Source organism: Cebus imitator, unplaced genomic scaffold, assembly GCF_001604975.1.
Source record: "Cebus imitator isolate Cc_AM_T3 unplaced genomic scaffold, Cebus_imitator-1.0 Scaffold180, whole genome shotgun sequence".
NCBI classification, from domain to species: Eukaryota; Metazoa; Chordata; class Mammalia; order Primates; family Cebidae; genus Cebus; species Cebus imitator.
In genome coordinates this window covers 2460842-2484510 of record NW_016107495.1, presented here as the reverse complement: position 1 = coordinate 2484510, position 23669 = coordinate 2460842, and the positions used below count along the sequence as shown (strand labels likewise).

At 39.9% G+C, this 23669-nt stretch overlaps 1 protein-coding gene across 1 annotated transcript in view; it reads right to left on the bottom strand.

The window, feature by feature from the left end:
- PPP1CB (protein phosphatase 1 catalytic subunit beta) overlaps positions 1 to 22538 on the bottom strand; it is a 50860-nt gene extending 28322 nt beyond the window's left edge. The window contains exons 1-2 of the mRNA XM_017545651.1: positions 21900 to 22538; positions 21547 to 21685 (exon numbers count right to left, since the gene is read on the bottom strand). Coding sequence (XP_017401140.1) covers positions 21547 to 21598 — 52 coding nt within the window. The 5' untranslated portion in view covers positions 21599 to 21685; positions 21900 to 22538. The remainder of the gene's footprint in view (positions 1 to 21546; positions 21686 to 21899) is intronic.
- Between the last annotated feature and the right edge of the window lie 1131 nt (positions 22539 to 23669).

Here is a 23669-nt window from a genome sequence, read left to right as displayed (position 1 = left end):
AAAAAAAAAAAAAAAAAAAGTATTCACCTTGGTAGAATTAAAGGTCTCATACTGGCTTCAGACAACAGACAGACAGCTAAAAGTAATTACTTACAAATGGTATTAAATTATTCAACAAATGCTTGTGAGGTTACTGTGTATTAGTAGTTTAGGGATAATAGCAATGGACAAGAAAAACAGTCAATTACCAAAACTTAGTTGTAATTTGATGGCAATCACTACACCAAGTCAAAAGACTAATGTGAGTCACTTCACTGTGCCCATTTAAAATAGGCAAATGAAAGTGATGAATATTTTACCTAGTATTTCTTTTACTTCCTCTGCATAATTTTGACTCCCCAAGTGAGTAACTGTGTAACTCAAACATTTTTACAGAGCTATAAAATGTTTCAACTTGTAAGTCATGCAAATCCACAGAAACTAAAAATTTATCAAAACAAAAACACACTGCACAGAAACTTTTTATATTTTTATATTTCACTAGGATGCACATTTCTCCCTTTATTAACATCTCTGAAGTTGTGAGGCTCTTGCAATTAAAAGCTTCTTACAATTATAATTGGCAGCCCTCCCCCCACCCAACTTAGTGGCACATAAAAGTGCATTTAATCATCAGTCACATCTTAAGAGTTAATGAATGCAGTTATAGCAGCTAAAGGTTCGCCCAATGGTTACAACTCTGACAAGGGTTTTAGAAATTAGAAATAAATTAGCCAAAGGTTTGACAGAATAAGGCAGACGTCTCAGGCCAACTGCCGGTGTCTTCCAGTTCAAAAGTCCTGCTCCTTTACGTATTCTCAAGATTTCTAAGAGGACTTCAAATTTCTCAATCATCTGAAAAAAGGAAGAAATCATCCAGACAACCTGTTACACAGGGCAACTAGACTGCTATCCCAACATCCAGGAGGGTTTCCAGTGTTTGGATGTATCAACCTCGCTGGATTATATAGATACTATAAATCAGCATACTTCATTAGGTGCAAAGCCCCTTCACATCAATCATTTCATTTAATCCTTTTCACACTTCGGGAACTGAAAAGGGAAGTTATTACCTCCACTGTACAATGACAGAGATTAAATAACTCGCACAAGATCACAGTGCCCAGGTTTGGTAAGACTGGAGGGAGTGAGAAGCAGCAGAGATGGATTCAGAACCAGTCTTCTAACTCAAAGGCCAGTACTTTTTCCACTTCACCATGTAAAATTTCTGGATCAAAAATTTCCTAGAAATTTTCTGCATGTAGTAATTTCAGACCAGATAAAATCCCATTATAGCAAATATCTACCATACCTATTACTGTTTAGAAAGTATTTTAACATATTACATACATATAGTATACTAACTTTATGGGTTTAACTCGATGCATTTTTAACTATTTATATACCTGAGTAACCACCATCCAGATCAAGATACAGAATGCTTCCTGCAACTCTGAAGATTCCGTGTGTCCTAACCAGTGACAGTAACGCCTCAGGTTGCTATTCTTACTGCTATCAGTATATATTGATGTGTTTTTTTATTTGACTTTTAGATAAAAAGAAACAGAGTAATGCTCTTTTGCTCATTATTGCATCTGTGAGATAAACCCATTTAATAGTGTTAAACAGTCATTTGAAATACAGGTTGAACATCCCTAATCTGAAATCCAAAATGCTCCAAAACCCAAAATTTTTTTAGTGCTAATATGATGCTCAAAGAAAATACTCATTGGAACATTTCGGATTATAGGATTAGCGAAGCTTAATTGGTAAGTATAATGCACATTCAAAGATCTGAAAAAATCCCAAATCGAGCTGCAGTAGCACTTAATAAATGAATAATCCCCAATCCAAACACTTGGGGTGCGAAGCATTTTGCAAAAGAAATATTCAACCTGTATTCCACTGTATAAATATATGACAATATCTTTACTATTCTATTTGGATTATTCCAGTTTGGGGTTATTACACATGCTATGTACATCCATGCTCATATTTATCTTAGGTATATAACAAAGCAGAACTGCTCAGGTCACAGAGAAGGCTTATCTTATTAAGAAGTAGATACCATCAGTTACCCAAAAGGTCTATACCAATTCATAATCCTCCTAACACTGTAAATTATCAGTATTTTTACTTTTAGTCATTTTGTTGGGTGTATAGTGGTATTCATTGGATTTAATTTGATTTCTGTGAGAACTAAGGTTTTTGAGTAACTTTTTTTTTTTTTTTTTTTGTGACACAGTCTCTCTGTGTTGCCCAGGGTGGAGTACAGTGGCACGATCATGGCTCACTGCTACCTCCACCTCCCGGGTTGAAGCAATTCTTCTGCCTCCCAAGTAGCTAGGATTACAGGCGCACACCGCCACATCCAGCTAATTTTTGTATTTTTGTAGAGAGAGGTTTCACCATGTTGCTCAGGCTGATCTCAAACTCCTGACCTCAAGTAATCTGCCCGCTTTGGCCTCCCAAAGTGCTGGGATTACAGGCATGAGCCATTGTGCCTGGTCATTGAGTACCTTTTTCATGTGCTTAAGGGACCATTTATGTATCTTTTTAATTTTTTTGGCAAAGTTCATTTTAAGTCTTTTGTTCATTCTTTAAAACTGGACTGTCTTTTTCCATCTCTTAATGCAACTTTTTGATAAACAGAAGTGCTTTAATGAATTAAAATCTGAAAAAAACCCTTAACTTGGTCAATTTTTTTTGGTTTAGGGCTTTTTGCATCTTATTTAAGAAATCTTTCCCTTCTCTAAAACTATTTCCTTATATTTCCTTCCAGATGTTTTGCTGTTTTAGCCCACTTCATTCTATAACTCATCTCAAATTAATTTTGTGTATGGTTTGATGTAAAGGTCAAGGTTTTTATCCAAGCAGACATCCAGTTAATTTAGCACCATTTACCATAAAGATCATCCTCTTCCCCACTGAACTGCAATGGCAGCTTTGTAGAAAAATCAGGTGACCATACAGAAACAAGTCTGTTTCTAGCCACTGTATAGCCAATTACCCATTTGTCTATTTTGGCATCAATACCACAATGTCTTAATTATTGCAGATTTTTATAAAGTCTCAGTATCTGGTAATATAAATATCCCAATTTTGTTCTTTAGATTTTCCTTTTTCAAGTATGTTTTAAAATTGGCTTGTGTCTATCCCCTCCGCCCCCAAACTTGTGAGGTTTTAAATTGGGAATAAGACCAGGTACAGTGGCTCACACCTGTAATTCCAGCACTTTGAGAGGCTGAGGCAGGTGGGTCACCTGAGGTCAGGAGTTTGAGACCAGCCTGGCCAACATGGTGAAACCCCATCTCTATTAAAAATACAAAAATTAGCTGGGTGTGATGGCAGGCACCTGTAATCCCACCTACTTGGGAGGCTGAGGCAGGAGAATCACTTGAACCCAGGAGGCAGAGGTTGCAGTGAGCCGAGATCACGCCATTGCACTGCCGCCTGGACAACAGGAGTGAAACTGTGTCTCAAGGAAGAGAGAGAAGAAAAGGGCGGGGGGGAGAATAAGTGGGTAAGTCTAGAGAGAATTGACGTATTAACAATTTCAAGTTTTCCAATCCACGAATATGGTATCTCTCCTTTTATTTCTCTCAGCAACGTCCTATAGTCTTTAGTATGGCAGTCTTTCACATTTTTCAGTAAGTTGATTTTGGCTGACACCTGTGATTTCATTTCTTTCATATTTACTGAGCTCTGCTTTATGGTATAGTACATGGTATATTTCAGTAAATGTTTCATACATATTTGAAAAGCATATATATCCTGCAATTGTTGAGTGAAGTGTTCTATGTCTGCCAATTAGGTCAGGGTGGCTGTATGGTTCAAATCTTTATCCTTGCTGATATTTTTTTTCCTGTTTGTTCTGCTAGTTACTGAGAGAGGGGCATTGATCCACTACGGTTGTGGTTTTGTCTATTTTTAAACTTTTTATAATACCTGTCAACCTTTCCTTTTTGTTTTAGACCTATATTATTAGATACATACAAATTTAAGATATTTTCCCATTAAATCTATCCTTTTAGCCTTATACAATGCCCTTCTTTACCTCTAGTGTTATTTCTGGTTGTAGAGCTTTTTCCAACATAAATACAGCCAAGTCAGATTTCATTTGCTTAATGTGTGAATGATAATTTCTCCTCCTACCCGCCCTTTTAAAATTTCCTCATTTGTGTCCTTAGATTTAAAATACATCCGTTGTAAACAGTATCTGTAATAGTTAGGTCTTCTGAGCTTTGCATTAATTTCAATGTTTGCTCCTTTCACATTTAATATAATCATTGATTAAGATGCCTTTAAGTCTACCATTCTGCCATTTGTTCTGTTTGTCCCATTTGTTCTTCATTCCTTTCTCTTTCCCTGAATTTCTTTGGAGTAATCAATTATTTTTTTTACTATTCCATTTTCTCCTCTATTAGCTTTTAGTGATACATTCTTTTTTCATTTAGAGGTTGCTCTACAGATTACAAACACACTCTTGACTGATTATTATCCTCCAGCCTTTTGTTCTACAGTTGTCGTATTTTTGTTTCCACATATTTTAAATCCCACAAGTCACAATTATTTTAAACAGTCAGAAGTAATTTGTACTTATTAACATTTACCTTTGCTATTGTTCATTTCTTTCTGCAGTTCTTTGCTTTTATCTGTTTTCTTTCAACATGAAGAACTTGCTTTAATATTTTCTAGTGTCAGCTTATCAGCAATGTACTTTCTTAGCTTTAGTTTGTCTTTATTTTACTTTACTATTGAAGAATATGCTCACTAGACTTAGAATTCTACACCAGCCTGACCAACATGGAGAAACCCCATCTCTACTAAAAATACAAAAAATCTGTGGGGCATGGTGGTGCATGCCTGTAATCACAGCTACTCGGAAGGCTGAGGCAGGAGAATCACTTGAACCTGGGAGGTGGAGGTTGCAGTGAGCCGAGATCGCACCATTACACTCCAGTCTGGGCAACAAGAGTAAAATTCTGTGAAAGGAAGGACAGAAAGACGGAGGGACGGAAGGACAAAAGAACAGAAGGAAGGAGGCTAGGTTGTCACTTTTTTTTCTTTCAGTGCTTTGAAGAGAATGCCACTCTATTTTCTTGTCTTCCAAAGTTTCAGGTGATAGATAAGCCATCATTCTTATTATTGTTCCCTGATGCTAATGACTTTCTTCTTCTGGCAGATTTTAAGATTTTCTCTTTCGCTTAGATTTTTAGCAATTATGTTCAATATGGTTTTCTTTTTATTTATTCTGCTTGGAATCATACAGCTTCTTCAATCTGTGCTTTGGTACCTTTCTCTGTTTTGGATAATTATTAGTCAATATTTCTATCCCATTGTATTACCTATCTCCTCTCTTTCTGGGATTCTTATACATGATAGACCTTTCCACTGTATATCAGCAACACACTAGTCTCTCATGCTCTCTTCTGTATTTTCCTTTTTTTTTTTTTTTCTCTGCATTAGATAACTTCTACTGAACTCATTTCTATTTGGTTTTTGGTCAATTCAGTTTCACTAGCTTGTCCAAAATAGCATATCCTATTTTGGTGAATGAAATCCTGAATTATGGACAAAAAACTGTAAAGTTTTAGATAACACCTCTCTCCAAAGAAGGTTGTTTCCTTTTAGTGGCAGCACAGCAGTAACACATTTTCCTGAGGTCTGGTCTGTTTTAGTTCTGTCTTCAGTCTTAGGAGTGGTCATGATGGCATCACAATGAAAACTCAGGGTGGAATAAGGCCCCTCTAGCTTGGCAGGAAGGATCTGAACTTCCATTTTTGCCTCTCTGGCACTAGATAGATACCGAAATGTCTGCTCAGATCTTTAGCTTCTTAGCTACTGTTTCCTGCTGTGTTTCTTCTTTTGCATATGTGTACCTCTGAAGTCTGTCAATGACTTTTTGTTTGGGATCTATTTCCCTTATGACACAACTAGGAAATGCCTTCAAGGAAAAAGTCAGGGTGACTCAAACTGTATGTTTCCCTTCTGTCGAAGGTCAAACCTCCTCAACAGTTTTGTTGGTTGCCTCTTTGACAATGCAATCAATGGCTGCTGAGAGGCACACAAAATGTGACTGTGCATACACTAGAAATTCAGATTACATTAAAAAATTTGAGGAATGACTTGTCAAGGACTAGACACCATGGCTCCTAACCCCAATTTATTTCACGTGACTTAATCGGTCACAGAACTTTGGTGGGAGCACCAAGGTTTCCTGACAACCAGTATGGTAATCTTTCTACAATCATGTTTACATTAAGAAAGGCAGAAAAATTACACCAGTATTCAGCAAAGTAAGGCCAAAGGGTCAAATCTAGCCCAATGCCAGTGTTCAGATGGCATGTGGCCTAAGAATAATTTTTTACATTTTTTAAATGATTGAAAAAAAGTAAAACAAAAGAATCCTTGTGACATATATAAATTACCTGAAATTCAAATTTTAGTGGCCATAAAGTTTTACTGGAGCATAGTCACTTATTTGTCACTGGACACTCATGCTACAATGGCAGAGCTGAGTAGTTGTGATAGACCACATACGGTCTCTCATCACTTCACACTGCTTTTCGCTGCATCACAAATTAGAGATGCAGTTACAACCTGGCAGCATCATGATTATTGCTGTACTGCAACATTTTATTTACTTTTATTACCAGTGCATTCTCATCATGTCAAAAGCAGGAAAAGTGGACTTTGAATGTTGTGTTTTTAAGACACAATAAAGTGTGGATGATTTTATTTAATTGGGTGCCAAGGCATTGCGGTCATTATGTAGCTATGCTAAAAAAACAAAACAAAACAAAAACCCACAATATATACTGATGTTACCAGATTAAGCACTCATCACAGCAATCCCAACTGATAGTAAAGCAATGGTGAGAGAAGCTTTTAAAAATTAAAATGAAATCTCATCACAGCAGAATTTCTTCACAAAAATAAAAATGAGTCTGCAACTCAAGTTTCCAAGTGGCCCATTAGTTAACCAAGTTAAGTCATTTATCAATGGTGGGTTAATTAAATTGCTTCAGACTGGAAAAACTGAAGAACTATGCCTTGAGACAATAAGCTTTTAAAGGCCATTAGCCTTACTGTAAAAACAGTGCTTGAAGAGTTGAGGACATTGGGAGCAAAATTAGTAAGCAATTAAAAAACAACAGAGGCTGGGTGTGGTGGCTCACGCCTGTAATCCCAGCACTTTGGGAGGCAGAAGTGGGTTGATCACAAAGTCAAGAGATTGAGACCATCCTGGCCAACATGGTGAAACCCCATCTCTACTAAAAATACAAAAATCAGCTGGGTGTGGCGGTGTACACCTGTAGTCCCAGCTATTTGGGAGACTGAGGCAGAAGAATTGTTTGAATCCCGGAGGCAGAGGCTGCGGTGAGCTGAGACTGCGCCACTGCACTAGGGGACAAATATATATATATACATATTTGTGTGTACACACACACACACACACACACACACACACACGGTTTTGAGTGGTTTTTACTTGGCTCTTAAAGACAGGTGTTACCAATACTTGTTTTTTGGGGAGCCAATCCTGATTTGAAGTGACTTAAAAGTTACCTTCTATAAAAAATCTATGTGGAACAACTACAGACAAGAATACTTCCACAGCAGCTGAGAATTTTAGTAAAACCTAAAGTGGAATCTGCTAAGATATGTCACAGCTGATGATCATAAAGTCGAAAAACACTTAGCTGGACTGTTTTACAAAATCTGTGAAAACGTATGGTGTTTGAAGTCTGGTGCAGTTTTGTGTGGAAAAATATCTTAATCAGGTATTATGGAACCAGAAGCATCAATGGTCAACTTCATTTGCTCTCATGAACTTAACCACTATAAGTTTCATGAGTATTTGTTAGTAATAAAAGCTGAATATCCTAATTTGGCCAACCACACAGGATCTTGATGGCTTAGCAGTGACAGCTTTATTGTAATTTACTTGTGTTCAGGGCTGATACTGAATTTTTTCTAAACAAGAACCACCACCCTCAATCACTATCACTAAACACAGAAGTGTTTTAAAAATTAGATTTTGCTGCAAATCTAAGTAATTTTTTTCCCTTTTAATTCGAGGTAGCCTCCATTCTACAAAATAGAATGAAAGCTCCCTGAATGTTTTCTAACAAATTCAACCTAAAATTATAAGGCAAAATATATACCCATATGAGAAACATACTATGGTTAGTTATTCTGACAACTAATACTGTTTGAATTAAAGCAAATTGCTTTATTTTTTACTTTTTGAGATGAGGTCTTGCTCTACTGCCCAGGCCAGAGTGTAGTGGTGTAATCAGGCTCATTGCAGCCTACTGGCTCAAGACATCCTCCCACGTCAGACTCCCAAGTAGCTGGGACTATAGGCATGAGCTACCTCGCCTGGCTAATTTAATTTGTTTGTAAAGACAACGTCTCACTATGTGGCCCAGGCAGGTCTCAAACTCCTGAGCTCAACTGATGCTCCTGCCTCGGCCTCCCAAAGTGCTGGGGTTAAAGGCGCAAGCCACTGTACCTCGTCAGCAAGCTGCTTTATACATAACTCGTCCTGTCAAGTTAAAATAAGTGAGATCTTCATTCCCACACAATTGTGAAGCAGACATATTTTTCAAACTCAAACGAGCGTTCTTCAAACCCTGACTCAAGTGCAAAAAAAATTTCCATATATCAAAATCCATTTAACTATGCAGCTGAGGAGTTTCCATCTAACCAACCCTCTATTGGAAGTGATTAATCTGCAATGTAATGACATGCTAAAAGGCAAATATCAGGAGAATTCTATAAATGCTTTCCAAGCAATGAATATACAGTATGTCCCTAAATGTGTAAAAAGACATCTGCTAAGATGAAATACATAGAATCTCACTACACATCAGCATCAAGAGATGACCACTTGCAATCAATTTTGATGACAAAGAACATTAACTTTGAATTTCAATTAAAATGTGTATCCTCTCCCAAAAGAATTCTGTTCTTTACTCAACCATTATATTTCACATTTTGCATCAGTGTAAAAATTTTTCCAACGCTGGTTTGTCTTTTCAATGCACATATCCAAGGGTATGTGATACACGTGACTGTGTGTTGTGTGTATATTAAATTTTATTTTTCACTAAACTTCTGCTACTTTGTCCGGCAAGTTCTTACTTATAATTGCCTTCTCTAAAACAGGATGGCAAAGAAAAATCACTAATTCCAACACCTGGTGTCTCATGAAATTTTTTTTTTTTTTTTTTTTTTTGAGACAGGGTCTCACTCTGTTGGCCAGGCTGGAATGCAATGGCATGATCTTGGCTCACAGAAACCTCCACCTCCTGGCTTCAGGTGAGTCTCCTGCTTCAACCTATTAGGTAGGTGGGATGGCAGGTGTGCACCACCATGCCCAGCTATTTTTTTTTGTATTTTTATTAGAGACACGGTTTTGCCATGCTGCCCAGCCCTGTCTCGAACACCTAACCTCAAGGGATCCATCTGCCTCCGCCTCATAAAATCTTAGTAATCTTCACTGACCAGTGGCATTCTAATTCTCACTCAACCCCCACCCCCAAGATTACATATTAATTAATTGCAGTTAAATCTCGACATCCTAATTTTTCCCTAGTATTTTCTCCACATTGAGCACAAAAGCCTGCTTTTAAGCAACAGAAAGGCAGAAAAATTAAAATTCTACAATTGGCTAAAATGTGGAGTTTTGGTTTTAAGTGAATTAGGCAGCTGCCAATACTTGCCTCTCATCTTAGGCCTGACTGTTAAGAATAATTAATGTGAGCTGGACATAGTGGCTCATGCCTATAATCCCAGCACTTTGGGAGGCTGAGGTCAGCGGATCTCGAGGTCGGGAGTTCAAGTCCAGCCTGACCAACATGATGAAACCCCGTCTCTGCTAAAAATACAAAAACTAGCCACGTGTGGTGGTGCACACCTGTAATCCCAGCTTCTCAGGAGGCTGAGGCAGGAGAATTGCTTAAACCAAGGAGGTGAAGGTTGCAGTGAGCTGAGATCATGCCACTGCACTCCAGACTGGGTGACAGAGTGAGACTCCATCTCAAAAAAAATAATAATTAATGTGGACTCAGAGCCCAAAATGGCCTTTAGCGGCTCTGTGTAATACCGCAAATTGTCTGTAATATTGTGTATATATAAAAATATTTTTCTGAGAAGGCCCATGGCTTTCATGAATTCAAAAAGCATAAGTAAAAATTCATTTCAGGTACACTGGTAAACAAATAGCAAGTACAATGAAAAAAGAATGAAGAAGAAAAGCGACATAAATAGGTGAGAGCTAGACATTTCAGGAATAAAGGACTTTTTTTCATTGCCCTGACATCTATTTTGATAGTACAAAAGCAAGGAAACTGTTAGTGTCTCAATGCATATCAAGTCAGTGGCACCAAACCCCACTGATGGTCACTGTGTTGTTCACTGAAACATACATGCAGTGAAACACAAAAAAGGCAGCTTTATTTATGCCCTTTGGCAAAGCAGTGAAAACAATCGATTTTATGAAACTTCAATCTTTGAATACATCTCTTTAATAATCTATATGATAAAATGGAAAATGCCCATAAAGCACTCCTGCTGCATCCCAAGTACTATGGTTGTCACAAAGGAAAGCACTCCCGTGACTGTTTTAGTTCCAAGCTGACCTAGACACTTTTTTTCACTAAACACTTTTACTGGGAAGTACAACTGACAAACTATGATTCTTCAGGCTTAGGTATTTAACAGATACTCCTGAAAATGAACAAAGTGTGCCTGTCATTTCAAGGAAAACAACTGACAGTACTTGCTGCCAATGATAGAATTCAAGCTTTCAAGCTACAAACTAAAATTCTGGAAACCTTGTAACCAGCACCATGAATCTGACAGCTTCTCCATAATTAAGGACTCTTCTGATGAGATCTTGTAACATTAACAAATGTCATCTCTGGATACTGTATTACATAATAAGCTGTTTCAACATCTGGACAGCTGTATAATTCAGCTGAATCAGTATTATCCAAATGAACAACACATGCGTAAGAGTCATTTAAAGTACAAGAAAAATCAATGGATTTTAATGTGAGACCAAAAAAAATTCATGGATATAATTTCAGATTACACATCTCTTTTAAAATCAACCTTTAAAAAACCACCACTTGCTGATTTTTAGTGTAAACATTAGAGAATACACACAATTATCTATAAGAACTATTAAAATACTCCTCCCTTTTCTAAATACATATCTGTAGAAATACATATTTTCTTCATATTTAACCAAAGCAATGTATCAAAACCAGACTGAAACAAAACAGAGATGCGAATTCACCTGTCTTCTGTTAAAAAGACATCAAATTTATGTAAAATGGTGGCACTCTTCTCATATTTTTGCTTCAGAAAAGTTATTTTCACAAAAAACATTCATGCTAAAATGTAGTAGGTTGCTACTTTAAGTAAAGAATAGAAATTTTATTATTTATTTATTTATTTTGAGACAGAGCCTCGCTCTGTTGCCTGGAGTGTAGTGGTGCACTTGCTGTTCAATGCAACCTCTGCCTCCTGGGTTCAAGCAATTCTTGTGCCTCAGCCTCCAGGGCAGCTGGGAATAGAGGCATGTGACACCACGCCCAGCTGTTTTTATATTTTTAGTAGAGATGGGGTTTCACCATGTTGCCCAGGCTGGTCTCAAACTCCTGGCCTCAAGTAATCCACCTGCCTCAGCCTGCCAAAGTGCTGGGATTACAGCTGTGAGCCACCACGCCCAGCTGAAAACAGACATTTTAAAATGCTCAGTTTTAACTTCTAATGCAGTATTGTTAAATACCACATATAAATAAAAGCTCGTTTTCAATTCTTTATATATATGGAGAATCTGAGTGTAAGCAGGTTTCAAGACTCAAAAGTATAAGCTACACTGCCCTATAGTTCCTAGCCAAAAGCAAGATACGACAGCACTAAAATCACTTTTCACCATTTTATCCTACCTAGAAATACCTTTCCCTCTCAGCACTGGTATGTCAAACCAGGTTATAAACTCTGGATAAGGGGAATAAAGAGATTGTTTTACATACTTACATACTCACAAGCATTCTCAAAATTAGTATGGGGAAGTTCCAGGGCTCAGTGGCACAAAGAGCTCTCTGTTACATATTTCCTAGCTCAGGTTTGTACTATGCAACAATGACGGCTAACATTTTCTGACCTTTAATGTGCCAAGAATTGATTGAAGGCACTTACTATCACATATGAAGAAGAAACTGGGGCAAAGCTGAAATACACCCAGAATCTGTGTCCTTAATCATTATATAAGATGGCATCCCAATGTATCAATATTTACTAATATTTCTTGAGTAAACACTTAACTGAGTAAACATCTGATTATCATTCAGGATTCACATAATTCTAGTAGTTGGGGGTCCGAAATTCACAAAGCTATCCCTTTCTGCTATTACCTAAAATCAGACCTCACTCTTTCTCACTGACAGGTTTGCAAGTTTCTCCCTCAGAAGTCTGGTCTTGGCCGGGGGCGGTGGCTCACGCATATAATCCCAGCACTCTGGGAGGCTGAGGCAGAGGTTAAGAGTGTGGGACCATTCTCGCCAACATGGTGAAACCCCATCTCTACAGGTGGATCACCTGAGGTCAGGAGTTCGAGACCAGCCTGGCCAACATGGTGAAACCCTGTCTTTACTAAAAATACAAAAATTAGCCAGGCATGGTGGTGTGCACCTGTAATCCCAGCTACTCAGGGGGCTGAGGCAGGAGAATCGCTGGAACTCGAGAGGCAGAGGCTGAGTGAGCCAAGATTGTGCTACTGCGAGACTCTGTCTCCAAAAAAAAGGTCTGGTCTTTAATTCAAATAAAAGGCTCAATTCAAACCATATAGATGAAACATACAAGTACCTATAAAGATTCCTTCTTGATTTACTATGAAAAGTTTTAAAATAAGCTATTACAACTGTTAGATATGACATTAGTGAAAGCTATGTAATATCCGATATCCCTAAGTTAGCTTTTGATTTCTCCAAATCTGGGGAATGAGAGGTAGGACTAGGGGGAAGGTTAAAATGGTGTCAGACCAAATACAGTCATGCACCAAAGGGATACTTCCTGAGAGATGCAGGGTTAGGTGATTTTGCTGTTGTGCAAACATCATAGACTGGACTTACACAAACTTAGATGGTATGGTCTATTGCTCTTAGGCTAAAAGCATGCTGCATGGTATGTTACTGTACTGCATACTGTAAGCTACTGTAACACAATGGGTGCTTGTGTGTCTAAACATAGAAAAGGTACAGTATACATACAGTAATAAAGATAAAAATTTTTCTTTCTTCAATAGTAAATCAACCTTTGCTTAATGCTAACTTCTACTTCATAAACTTAAAAATTTTTAGAACGTTTTGACTTTTATAGTAACAATTAGCTTAAAAAACAAAGACATACAGTTGTACAAAAAAATTTTCTTTCTATCCTTACCCAATAAGCCTTTTCCTATTTTTAAAAATATTTTTTACTTTTAAACTTTTTTCTGTTAAAAAACAAAAAGACATATACATACACATTAGCCTAGGCCTACACAGTCAGGATCATCAATATGACTATCTTTTACCTCCACTTCTTCACTGGAAGGTCTTCAGGGGCAGTAACATGCATGGATCCATTATCTCCCAGTATACCAACATTTTTTTTTTCTGGAATGCCACCTGAAGGACCTGCCTGAGGCAGTTTTAGGTTAACTAGTTTTTTAAAATAAGAATACATTCCAATGATTTAAAAAATATATAGTAAATACACAACATAGCTGTTTATTACTATATAGTAAATACACAACACAGCTGTTTATTACCATTATCAAGTTTTATGTACTCTATATAATTGTGTGTTATACCTTTTTTTTTTTTTTTGAGATTTTGAGATGGAGTCTTGCTCTGTCACTCAGACTGGAGAGCAGGGGTGCAATCTCAGCTCACTGCAACCTCCCAGGTTCAAGTGATTCTTCTGCCTCAGCCTCCTAAGTAGCTGGGATTACAGACATATGCCACGAAGCCCAGCTAATTTTTGTACTTTTAGTAGAGACAGGGCTTTACCATGTTGGCCAGGCTGGTCTCGAACTCCTGACCTCAAGTGATCCGCCTGGCTTGGCCTCCCAAAATGCTGGGATTACACGCGTAGGCCACTGTGCCTGGCCTGTGTTATACTTGTACACAACTGGCAGTGCAGTAGGTTTACACCAGCATTACCAAAACGTGAGTAATGTGTTGCACTATGACATTATGACTACGATGTCACTAAGTGACAGGAATTTTTCAGTTCCATTATAATTTTACAGGACCATTATCTTACATGAAGTCCACTGTTGACCAAAACATCATTTGATGCAGCATGTGACTATACTCAAAGCAAGAAAGTGTTTTGGTCACCTTGTAACTGACCAGACAGGAACTTCTGTTACTCAGGGATATTCTGATTAACATTCTTGGAATAAAATTCCTTTATGGTGAAATATGCTACGTTAAAACTTCCCAATTATGCAAGTGTGGGCATGCATTAAAAACCAAAGATGTGCACACAGCATCAATATCTCCACTTGTCTTTGCACAGATGCAGGTAAATTTGGGAAGGGAGGGCTCTCAGGCCAGTGATTTTCATGAAGGTTACACATACTCTCATAAATCACTGTGCTCTACATGTGAAGAGTGCAGAGGCAGAATAAAGGACAACCATCCCTTCCCTTTTTCCTACTGTATGACAAATATCAAGGGCTGACTTCCTGTATTAAACCAGGAAAAAACTGGCTACTGGTTATTTATACTTGAATAAGCCTTGAAATGGCTATTTAAAGCTGCTAGAAGCAGTGGCTGCTACCTAAGGGCATAAATTTGTATCCAATCACAAATCCTAGAAGACTCGACTGGCAATCCCCATCTACCACACCACTGCTAAATCTACTGACATTCACAAACCATTTCTTGCCCTTGCCTCCCTATATGCTACCAAGATTTCAGAATAACCTTTTAGAAATACATAACAATTTTAGTAAACAATTCTAAATATCTTAACATTCCTTCATACCTGTATTTTTACCTCTATTAGAAATGTTTGAAAATGGAGCTGGGCACCTGTAATTCCAGAACTGTGGGAGCCAAGGTGGGAGGACTGCTTGAGCCCAGGAGTTTGAGATCAGTGTGGGCAACAAAGTGAGATTTTGTGTCTACCAATCTTTTTTTTTTTTTAATTAGTGGTACATGCCTGTGGTCCCAGCTACTTGGGCGGATGAGGTAGCTGGATCACTTGAGCCCAGAAGGTTGAGGTTGCAAGTGAGCCGTGTTCATGACACTGCACTACAACCTGGTGACAGAGCCAGACCCTGCCTCCAAAAATAAGAAAACAGGTTAAAAATGCATGCCATGCCGGGCGCGGTGGCTCAAGCCTGTAATCCCAGCACTTTGGGAGGCCGAGGCGGGTGGATCACAAGGCCAAGAGATCGAGACCATCCTGGTCAACATGGTGAAACCCCGTCTCTACTAAAACTACAAAAAAAATTAGCTGGGCATGGTGGCGCATGTCTGTAGTCCCAGCTACTCAGGAGGCTGAGGCAGGAGAATTGCCTGAACCCAGGAGGCGGAGGTTGCGGTGAGCCGAGATCGCGCCATTGCACTCCAGCCTGGGTAACAAGAGCGAAACTCCATCTCAAAAAAATAAAAAATAAATAAATAAATAAATAAATATGCATGCTATTGGAATGTATACTCTTTTAAAAATAAGAAATGTGGAGAATAAGAAAGAAAAAGACCTACTAGATGCAACTATCTTCCCCATTAATCCTGAATCTTAACATAACTCTATCTCTAGACACAATTTAAATAATGTATAAAACCCAAGGAATCTTTATCTTGGATTTAGATATTTACCAGAAAACCTCCAGGTCTGCATTTAGATAGCAAAATAAAAACACTTCTGGACTACTTCTTCAAACTGTCGGTCTCCCTGACTTGCTGAACTAATTCAGAGAAAACAAATATCAGTAATCTCTGAATCAGTTAAAAAATATGTCATGACCTTTATGTCTCTTCCAGTACCTCATCCAGAAGAATCAAGAGGAGAGATGAAATATTCCTTAAGTGATCTTCCCCATTCCCCAACATTTTATTTTTCTATCAAGTCTAGCTGTGGAGCCACACAAAACACTTCCCCTACAACTCGAAGTTGTCAGGAACAACTGGTACTTCCTTCAAACTGCCTAACCTTTAGACTGCTGGGTCAGAATCAAACAGTAAAGAGGCCTTAAACAATCTGGTAGTTCCTCAAAAAGTTAAACACAGGGTTACCACGTGGCCTAGAAATTTCACTCCCAGCTATATACCCAAGGGAATTGAAAGCATATGCCCACAAAAAAAACTTGTACACAAATGTTGACAGCAGCACTACAAGTATTTACAATAGCAAAAGAAGAAAACAATTCAAATGTCCATCAACTGATGAATGGATTAAAAAGGTGGCATATACAGACAACAGAATATTATTCAGCCATAAAAGGAATAAAGTACTGATATATACTACAACAAAGATGAATATTACAAACATTAAAAGAAACCAGTCACAAAAGACAACATATTGTATGATTTCATTTGTATCAAATGTCTAGCATAGGTAAATCTAAGAGACCAAAAAAACAAGTAGATAGGTGGGGGCCGGGAAAGAATGGAGAGAAATGAGAAGTGCCTGTTACTGGGAAGAGGGTTTTTTGGGGTTTGTGTGTGAAAACGTTATAAAGCTCACTTTGGTGATGGCTGCACAATTCTGTGATATACTAAAAATCATATAAACAGGCAAACTGTATGGTATGTGAATCACATCTGGATAAAGCTGTCATTTTAAAACGGAGGGCTTTAATGTGCTTTCATTAACCGATTTCACTTTTCAAATCCATTCATTTATTTTTCAACCTTCAAAAAGACACTAAAATTTGGACGCGGCAGCTTGCACCTGTAATTCCAACACTTTGGGAGGCCAAGGCTGAAGGACTGCTTGAGCACGAAGTTCAAGACCAGCCTAGGCAACCAACATAGGGAAACCCCATCTCTACCAAAATAAAAAAAATTACCCAGGCGAGGTGGTACATGCCTATTGTCCCAGTCACTGGGAAGGCTGAGGCAGGAGTATCGCTTGAGACCAGGAGGTCAAGGCTGCAGTGAGCCATGATCAAGCCACTGCATTTCAGCCTGCCTTGAAAAGGAAAACTTAAAAGTGCAGTCTATCAGCCTAACTAAATCTTAAGAGTACTATACATGTTTCACAAGAAAGAAAAGGGAAACATTGGCACTAAAAGATCACAGCAGTGTCACAAATTCAGACATCTGACAGGTCAAAGTTAAGTGAAAAATGAATAATAAAAAAAAAGGTACAAACACATCTCAAGATTTTCATAAAACTGTAAATGGGCCAAAAATATAACACAATCACATTCTGCTATGGAACTTTACACAATGCTAATATTCAACAACTCAGACTCTAACAGTCTAGTTCAGCTTTGTGGTAATATGTTAAAAAATACTTTAAGAAAAACTTTTCTATCACACAGCAAATCGCTTTTGGGTATTTTTGAAGACATTTCAATGACAAGGGAAAATGTTCATGATGTAATACTACCTGAAAAGACTAACTCATAAAGCTATGTAAATAAAATTCTAATGATGTAAAGTATGTGAATTTTACATTAAAGTATGTTAAGTATACTTTAAACAAAAATATATCAAAATTTCAGCAAGGATTATCTCCGGACTGTGGAATTACAAGGGACTTTTTTTTTCTTTTAAAATCTATAAGTTTCCTACAGCAAGAATGCTGTCCTTTCATAATCAGAAAGCAAATTCTAAACATAGTTTCATATTACCACATATATGATACATAATAATAGACATGAATTAACTGGTACATCCCAGTTTTTAAATACCTGGATCAAGACTGTGGTCGGGAACAGAGCCGGCACTATCTTATTCACCCTGCAGCAGTTTTCCATACTAACCTCCCCAACCCACTAGATTCTACTCATTCCACTTTACTCCTCCAAAATAAACTTGGCACTTACAGTTTGAAGTTCCCCAGGTGATTTTGCTACACTCCCATTCCACCCCCTTAACGCCTTTGAGAACCACTCATCTAGAAACTTTTACTGGATTTTCCAGGATACTCATACAACTAGCTTCAATTTACATGATCAAAACACTATGATAAACCACAAGAATGTGACCACCAACAGGGTCACTACAGGGGATAAAGCAGAAGTCTTTAGTTTTTAGTTCTAAGCAAAACTTAATCCAATAAAATATATCAAAAGAATATGTACCATCCAAATAATACAATCAATATTTCTGTTTTACATTAAGTGTCAGGCATGTATTAATATGTCCTAAAGGCTCTTTGAAAATATCAAGGTTGGGCGAGGTGGCTCCATGCCTGTGATTCCAGCAATTTTGGAGGCCAAGGTGGGTGGATCACTTGAGGTCAGGAGTTCAAGACCAGCCTGGCCAGCATGGTGAAACCTCATCACTACTAAAAATAGAAAACTAGCCAGGTGTGGTGGCGTGCAACTGCAGTCCCAGCTACTTGGGCAGCTGAGGCAGGAGAATCGCTTGGACCTGGGAGGCAGCGGCTGCAGTAAGCCAAGATCACCCCACTGCACTCCGGCCTGGGTGACAAGAGTGAAATTCCACCTCAAAAAAAAAAAAAAGTTATATCAATAATATGTCCACCTAAAAAAGAAAAACAAAAAGTAACTGATAAAATGTAGTCACCAAAACTGTATATAGCTAATCGGTGATTTAATAGTAAAAAAGAAAAAACAATCAGGAATATGTTGTGGGGCTACAATCAGCATTAATGAGATCAGGCCCTGCTGAATGTTTTCCCCTAATGCAAAAGAAATTCCTGCCAAATTTTTACTTATACTTTCATTTGACACTAAAAACAAAACACTAACCATAGTTATTCTTGCAGGCAGCTTTACAAAATACCATTAACTCGAATGTAACATCACTGAAAAGCCAGGGGAATAATTTTTTTTTAAAGATTAAAAATTATTATTTTACTTTCAAAGCTGCCGCAAATCAATAAAAATAATTATTTACTAGAAAATTCAAGTCTGCTTTGGACAAGTCTTTCAACAGGTCTAGATTTGGGAAGGAGGTGAAAAACCTAGAATATTTAAGAATCCCTGGGGGGGGCACTGTCAAACTTAATATGCTTCTGTAGGATGTAGAAATAATGAAACTCTACTGATAGAATACTACTTTTTGTCCTATGATGAGCAAAGTACAGAGAGGAGGCTGAAAAAGCCTGAAAGTCATTTGTTTAGACTGGGAGCTCCTTGAGTGAAGAGATTGTGTCTTATCTTTGGATTCCTCGTGCCTGGTAAGGAGGAGGTCAACATGTTAACGCTTGCTAAATTGAGAGAGAAATATGTCTGGACTACAATTCTTACCCCCCAAAATGGAAAAACGATTGTACAAAACCAATTATTCAATTTGAATTCACAAAAACAAATGGAATCCCTTAGGCTATTTTTCCCAGTGTCTTTTTTTCCAGTAACCTTGCACAACTCACTCATGAAGTTTCAGAAATACCTATAATCATAAAAGGTGCATCTAACTTAAGAGGATAGTAACATTTTAAAACAAAAATCTGTTTTATGCCTATAAAATATATGGAAAATTAAATAAAATATAAAGAAGTTGAGATACAAACATTTTTAAAATATTTAAATTTACAAGCAAAGTTTAAAACATACAAAAATGGGACAGGTGCGGTGGCTCATGAGGTCAGGAGTTCAAGACCAGCTTGGCCAAAATGGTGAAACCCTGTCTCTACAAAAATACAAAAAAATTTATCCAGGCATCATGGCGGGGTACCTGTAATCCCAGCTACTAGGGAGGCTGAGGTGGAAGAAGCGCTCGAACCCAGGAGGCAGAGGTTGCAGTGAGCCGACATCGTGCCACTGCACTCCAGCCTAGGCGACAGCACTCCAGCCTGGGTCATAGGAGACTCTGTCTCAAAAAAAAAAAGTAGGCCTATTCTTCCCCAAATGTTAACAAGACATACACATTTTTAAATTAACTGTATTTCCCTCATAGAACAGTTACAAAATACAAATTTTTTCAAAGCAAATTTCTCAAAGAACCAGCAAGATGTTCACATCTGTTCACAAAGTCTTAGGTAGTCAACACTGACTGTAGGCACCAGGGGGCCTCCCAAGAATAACTTGATAGTAAAGGAAAAGGTAAATAGGAGTTCCTGGTAAAACTTTTGCTTCAGTCTTAAGACTGCTGGATGGCCTTCACATCTGGAGCAAATATACCCTAGTTACACAACCAGTACTCAAAAAACTTGTGTTTTAGATACCAACACATTCGTTGAAAAAAAAGGAAATACCCCTTCCCCATCACAATCTTCTTTGATGATTTTTCAATTATATTTTGCTTCACTGTAGCAAACAATTATCTTCAGGTAATTTGAAAGCAAACAGTACATATGCAATCCTTGGACGGCAGCTAACAGAGGCCTCCAAATTGTTGAAAAAGGTTTAAAGGCTTTTCTACACCTTTCACAAAACAATTAGTGATAACGCAAATTTTAGGGTAGAGGAACTGTTTGGCAGAAGACTGCATTTGACTTTGAATAATATCCTGCAATGAATCAATAGCATTTAACTCTTGGCTAGTCCACCTCTTCGTTTTTCCCCCTTACCTTCCCACCAGCATAAAACTATTCAATCAAAACACTAGGGCCCGGAAAGTTCAAATGCTGCGTAGACTTGCAAATACCTTTTGAACATAATACAGGCTTTAAAAATAGGTCTTCACTAAGTTTGTGCAGAAATTAAGCTCTGCTCAAATCAAACGCAAAAGCCTTCAGCAAACGCATCTCCATACTTCTCATGTCTTGCGTGCATCTTCAACCTGATCACATATTTTGTCTCACAAATTTTTTTTAGGCCAAGTAACAAATGGCGGAAAAAATTCCCGCTAATTTTATCCTCTCTTTAAGAAGAATCCATTCTGTAGCATCGTGTAAAAATGCAGAGCAGACGAAGCAGTCTTATTAATGACAGGTTTATATATATAGCATATAAAATTCACTCCCGAAACGACAAACGGAAGCAGCCAAGGGCAACGCACAAAGAGAACAGAGAAGAAACAGATTCCACCGACACAAAGCCCGGCGGCAGGCATCCTCTCTCCCACCTCGGAGGGGTCACCGGAGGCGAGCACAACGACGCGCGGAGCCCGGCGGCCTTTCCAAAAGGCTCTCCCGCAGACCCGTTCCGCAAAGCCTCCAGCCAGCGCACCTGGCCCCCAAGGGTCCGCGGGGCGGCCCCCTCTCCCCCGATCTCCTCCGACCGCACTCCCGGAGGCCGCTTCCCCGCGTCCAGCAGCCTCCTCGCTCCGCCAGCCGCGCCGCGCTCCCACAGACTCGACTCGGGGCGGGAAAGGGGTCTCCTCGCGTTTCGGCGGCGGAGGGGGACACTAGGGGTCGGCGGCGACGCCCAGCCTCCCTCCGTGTCGCGGCCCGGCGCGCACTCACCCTCCAGCAGCCGGGTGATGAGGCTGTCCACGTTCAACTCCCCGTCCGCCATCTTGTCAGCACAGACTATCCTTCCCGGCAGCGGGAACAAGGGCTTCTCGGCGGCGGAGGCTTCGGCGACGGCTCGGCGTTCTCTCACCTACAAGTCACGCGGCGTTTCGACCCCGGCTCCAACTCCCCCTTTTCCCTGGCCCTCCCCCCACCCCCTCCCCGCTGGGTAGCAAGAGCGCGCGCACACTCGGAGGCACCCACGGAAAATAAATAAATAAACAAGAGGGGCCCCCACGAACAGGGCCGCGTCAGACCCAGGCTGCCACCTCCTCCTCGGCACCGCCCAACTCCGCAAAGCTCACCAGCGCCGCCGATGGCCCCACCCGCAGCGCCACTCACTCCGCACGGCCCTTGCCCGCCGCCGCGCCACGCAGTTCTCCGCGCACGCGCGCGGCGCGCTCCTCCCCGAGGTTTCCCTCGACGCCCGGGCCGCCGCGCAGCCGCACTGGAGCGGCTTCGCCTGTCGCGGTCTTCGCGCAGGTGCGTCGCCCTCTCTCTCCAAGTCCGCGGCGCCGAGTCTCGCCGCGGCGGCGCAGGCGTCAGGGAGGTTCCCCGGCTTTGCAGCGCTGAGGTAGCCCGACTTAATCGGGCCGCGCTGGGGCAGGGCTGACCTTCCCATTTCTCTGCTCCACCGGCCCCGGCTTCTCCGCAGACTTGGTGGTTGCGCCCTTTCGGCCTCGCTTTTCTTTTCTTGGCTTCATCCCCTGGACTTGCAAGCGGTTCCTCGTGTTTCTTTCGTTAGCCGAGAAACGCGAACTGCAGCGTTTAGAACCCGGCCTTGCGCGTGTGGAAAGCAAGAAAGGGTTACTCTGCTGGAGTTCGACATTACAAATAAAGATCTTTATTCCCTGCGGTTCCACAAAACTAGTTCCAAAGGCATTCTGGTTGAAAGAAGTGTTAAAATGGGCCCTGGAGGAGTCAACAATAATACAATTTTCATGGGTGCAGATGGCTGCCTGTGTCTAGCGCGTTCTCATATCTTACATCTCCATCCACGCCATGGGTATCTTTTTTCCACGGTGTGTTTCTGTTCCTGCCTCCAGTATATTGCTTAATCATCCTACCTGGTAATTATTTATGCATTTTTCTCCCACTCTCGACTCAGCTCCTAGGGGATAAAAACACACTAACTTATCTTTATGCCCACTGCACCCACCAAGTGTTTCCATCCCATAATACCACCTCTAGAAAGGCAGGAGGAGAAGCAGTCACGCTAAGGATCTAGGCAAGCCTAATCTTTTGTCCTGTTTTAGAAGGTGGCCAGCCCTTACTCATTCCACAGGTGTTTTTTTCCAGACCTGATGTTGCCCCAAGCCCAAGGCAGTGCCTGCCCTACTCACGTATCACTAATAGTAGCTGACATTTGTTCACATCCCTGGATGGGCTTTGGCACCATTGTGTGTGTGTGTGTGTGTGTGTGTGTGTTTAGTTTTGTTTTTGTGATGGAGTTTCACTCTTGTTGCCCAGGTTGGAGTACAATGGCGCGATTTCGGCTCACTGCAACCTCTGCCTCCTGGATTCAAGCAATTCTTCTGCCTCAGCCTCCCTAGTAGCTGGGATTACAGGCGCCCGCCACCACGCCCAGCTAATTTTTTGTATTTTTAGTAGAGCCAGGGTTTCACCATGTTGGCTAGGGTGGCCTTGAACCCCTGACCTCAGGTGATCCACCGCCCAAACTGCTGGGATTATAGGCGCACTGTTTTCAATGTTACGCCCATGTTACTTCGTTTAATCCTTACAACAGCCCTGTGAGATAGGTACTATTATTATCTCTACTTTGTAGATGGGATTAACTGAGGCACAGATGGTTAAAAACCTAGCCCAAATAACACAAATAAGCAGCAGAGCTGGGATTCAAACCCAGGCATGTAGTACTAGAGTCTACATTCTTAACAATTGCGATATTCTCCCTCTCCCTGAATGTGGGATAAGTTGCTGAAACACGCACGCGCTCTGGGGGAGAAGAAGCTTTGTCCAACCAAGTGCTTCCTAATGTCCAGAGGACCTAGAGCTAGGATTTCCTAAGGTATTTTTTTCAACCCTAGTTTTCTCTCCATTTCGGGACTTAGTGT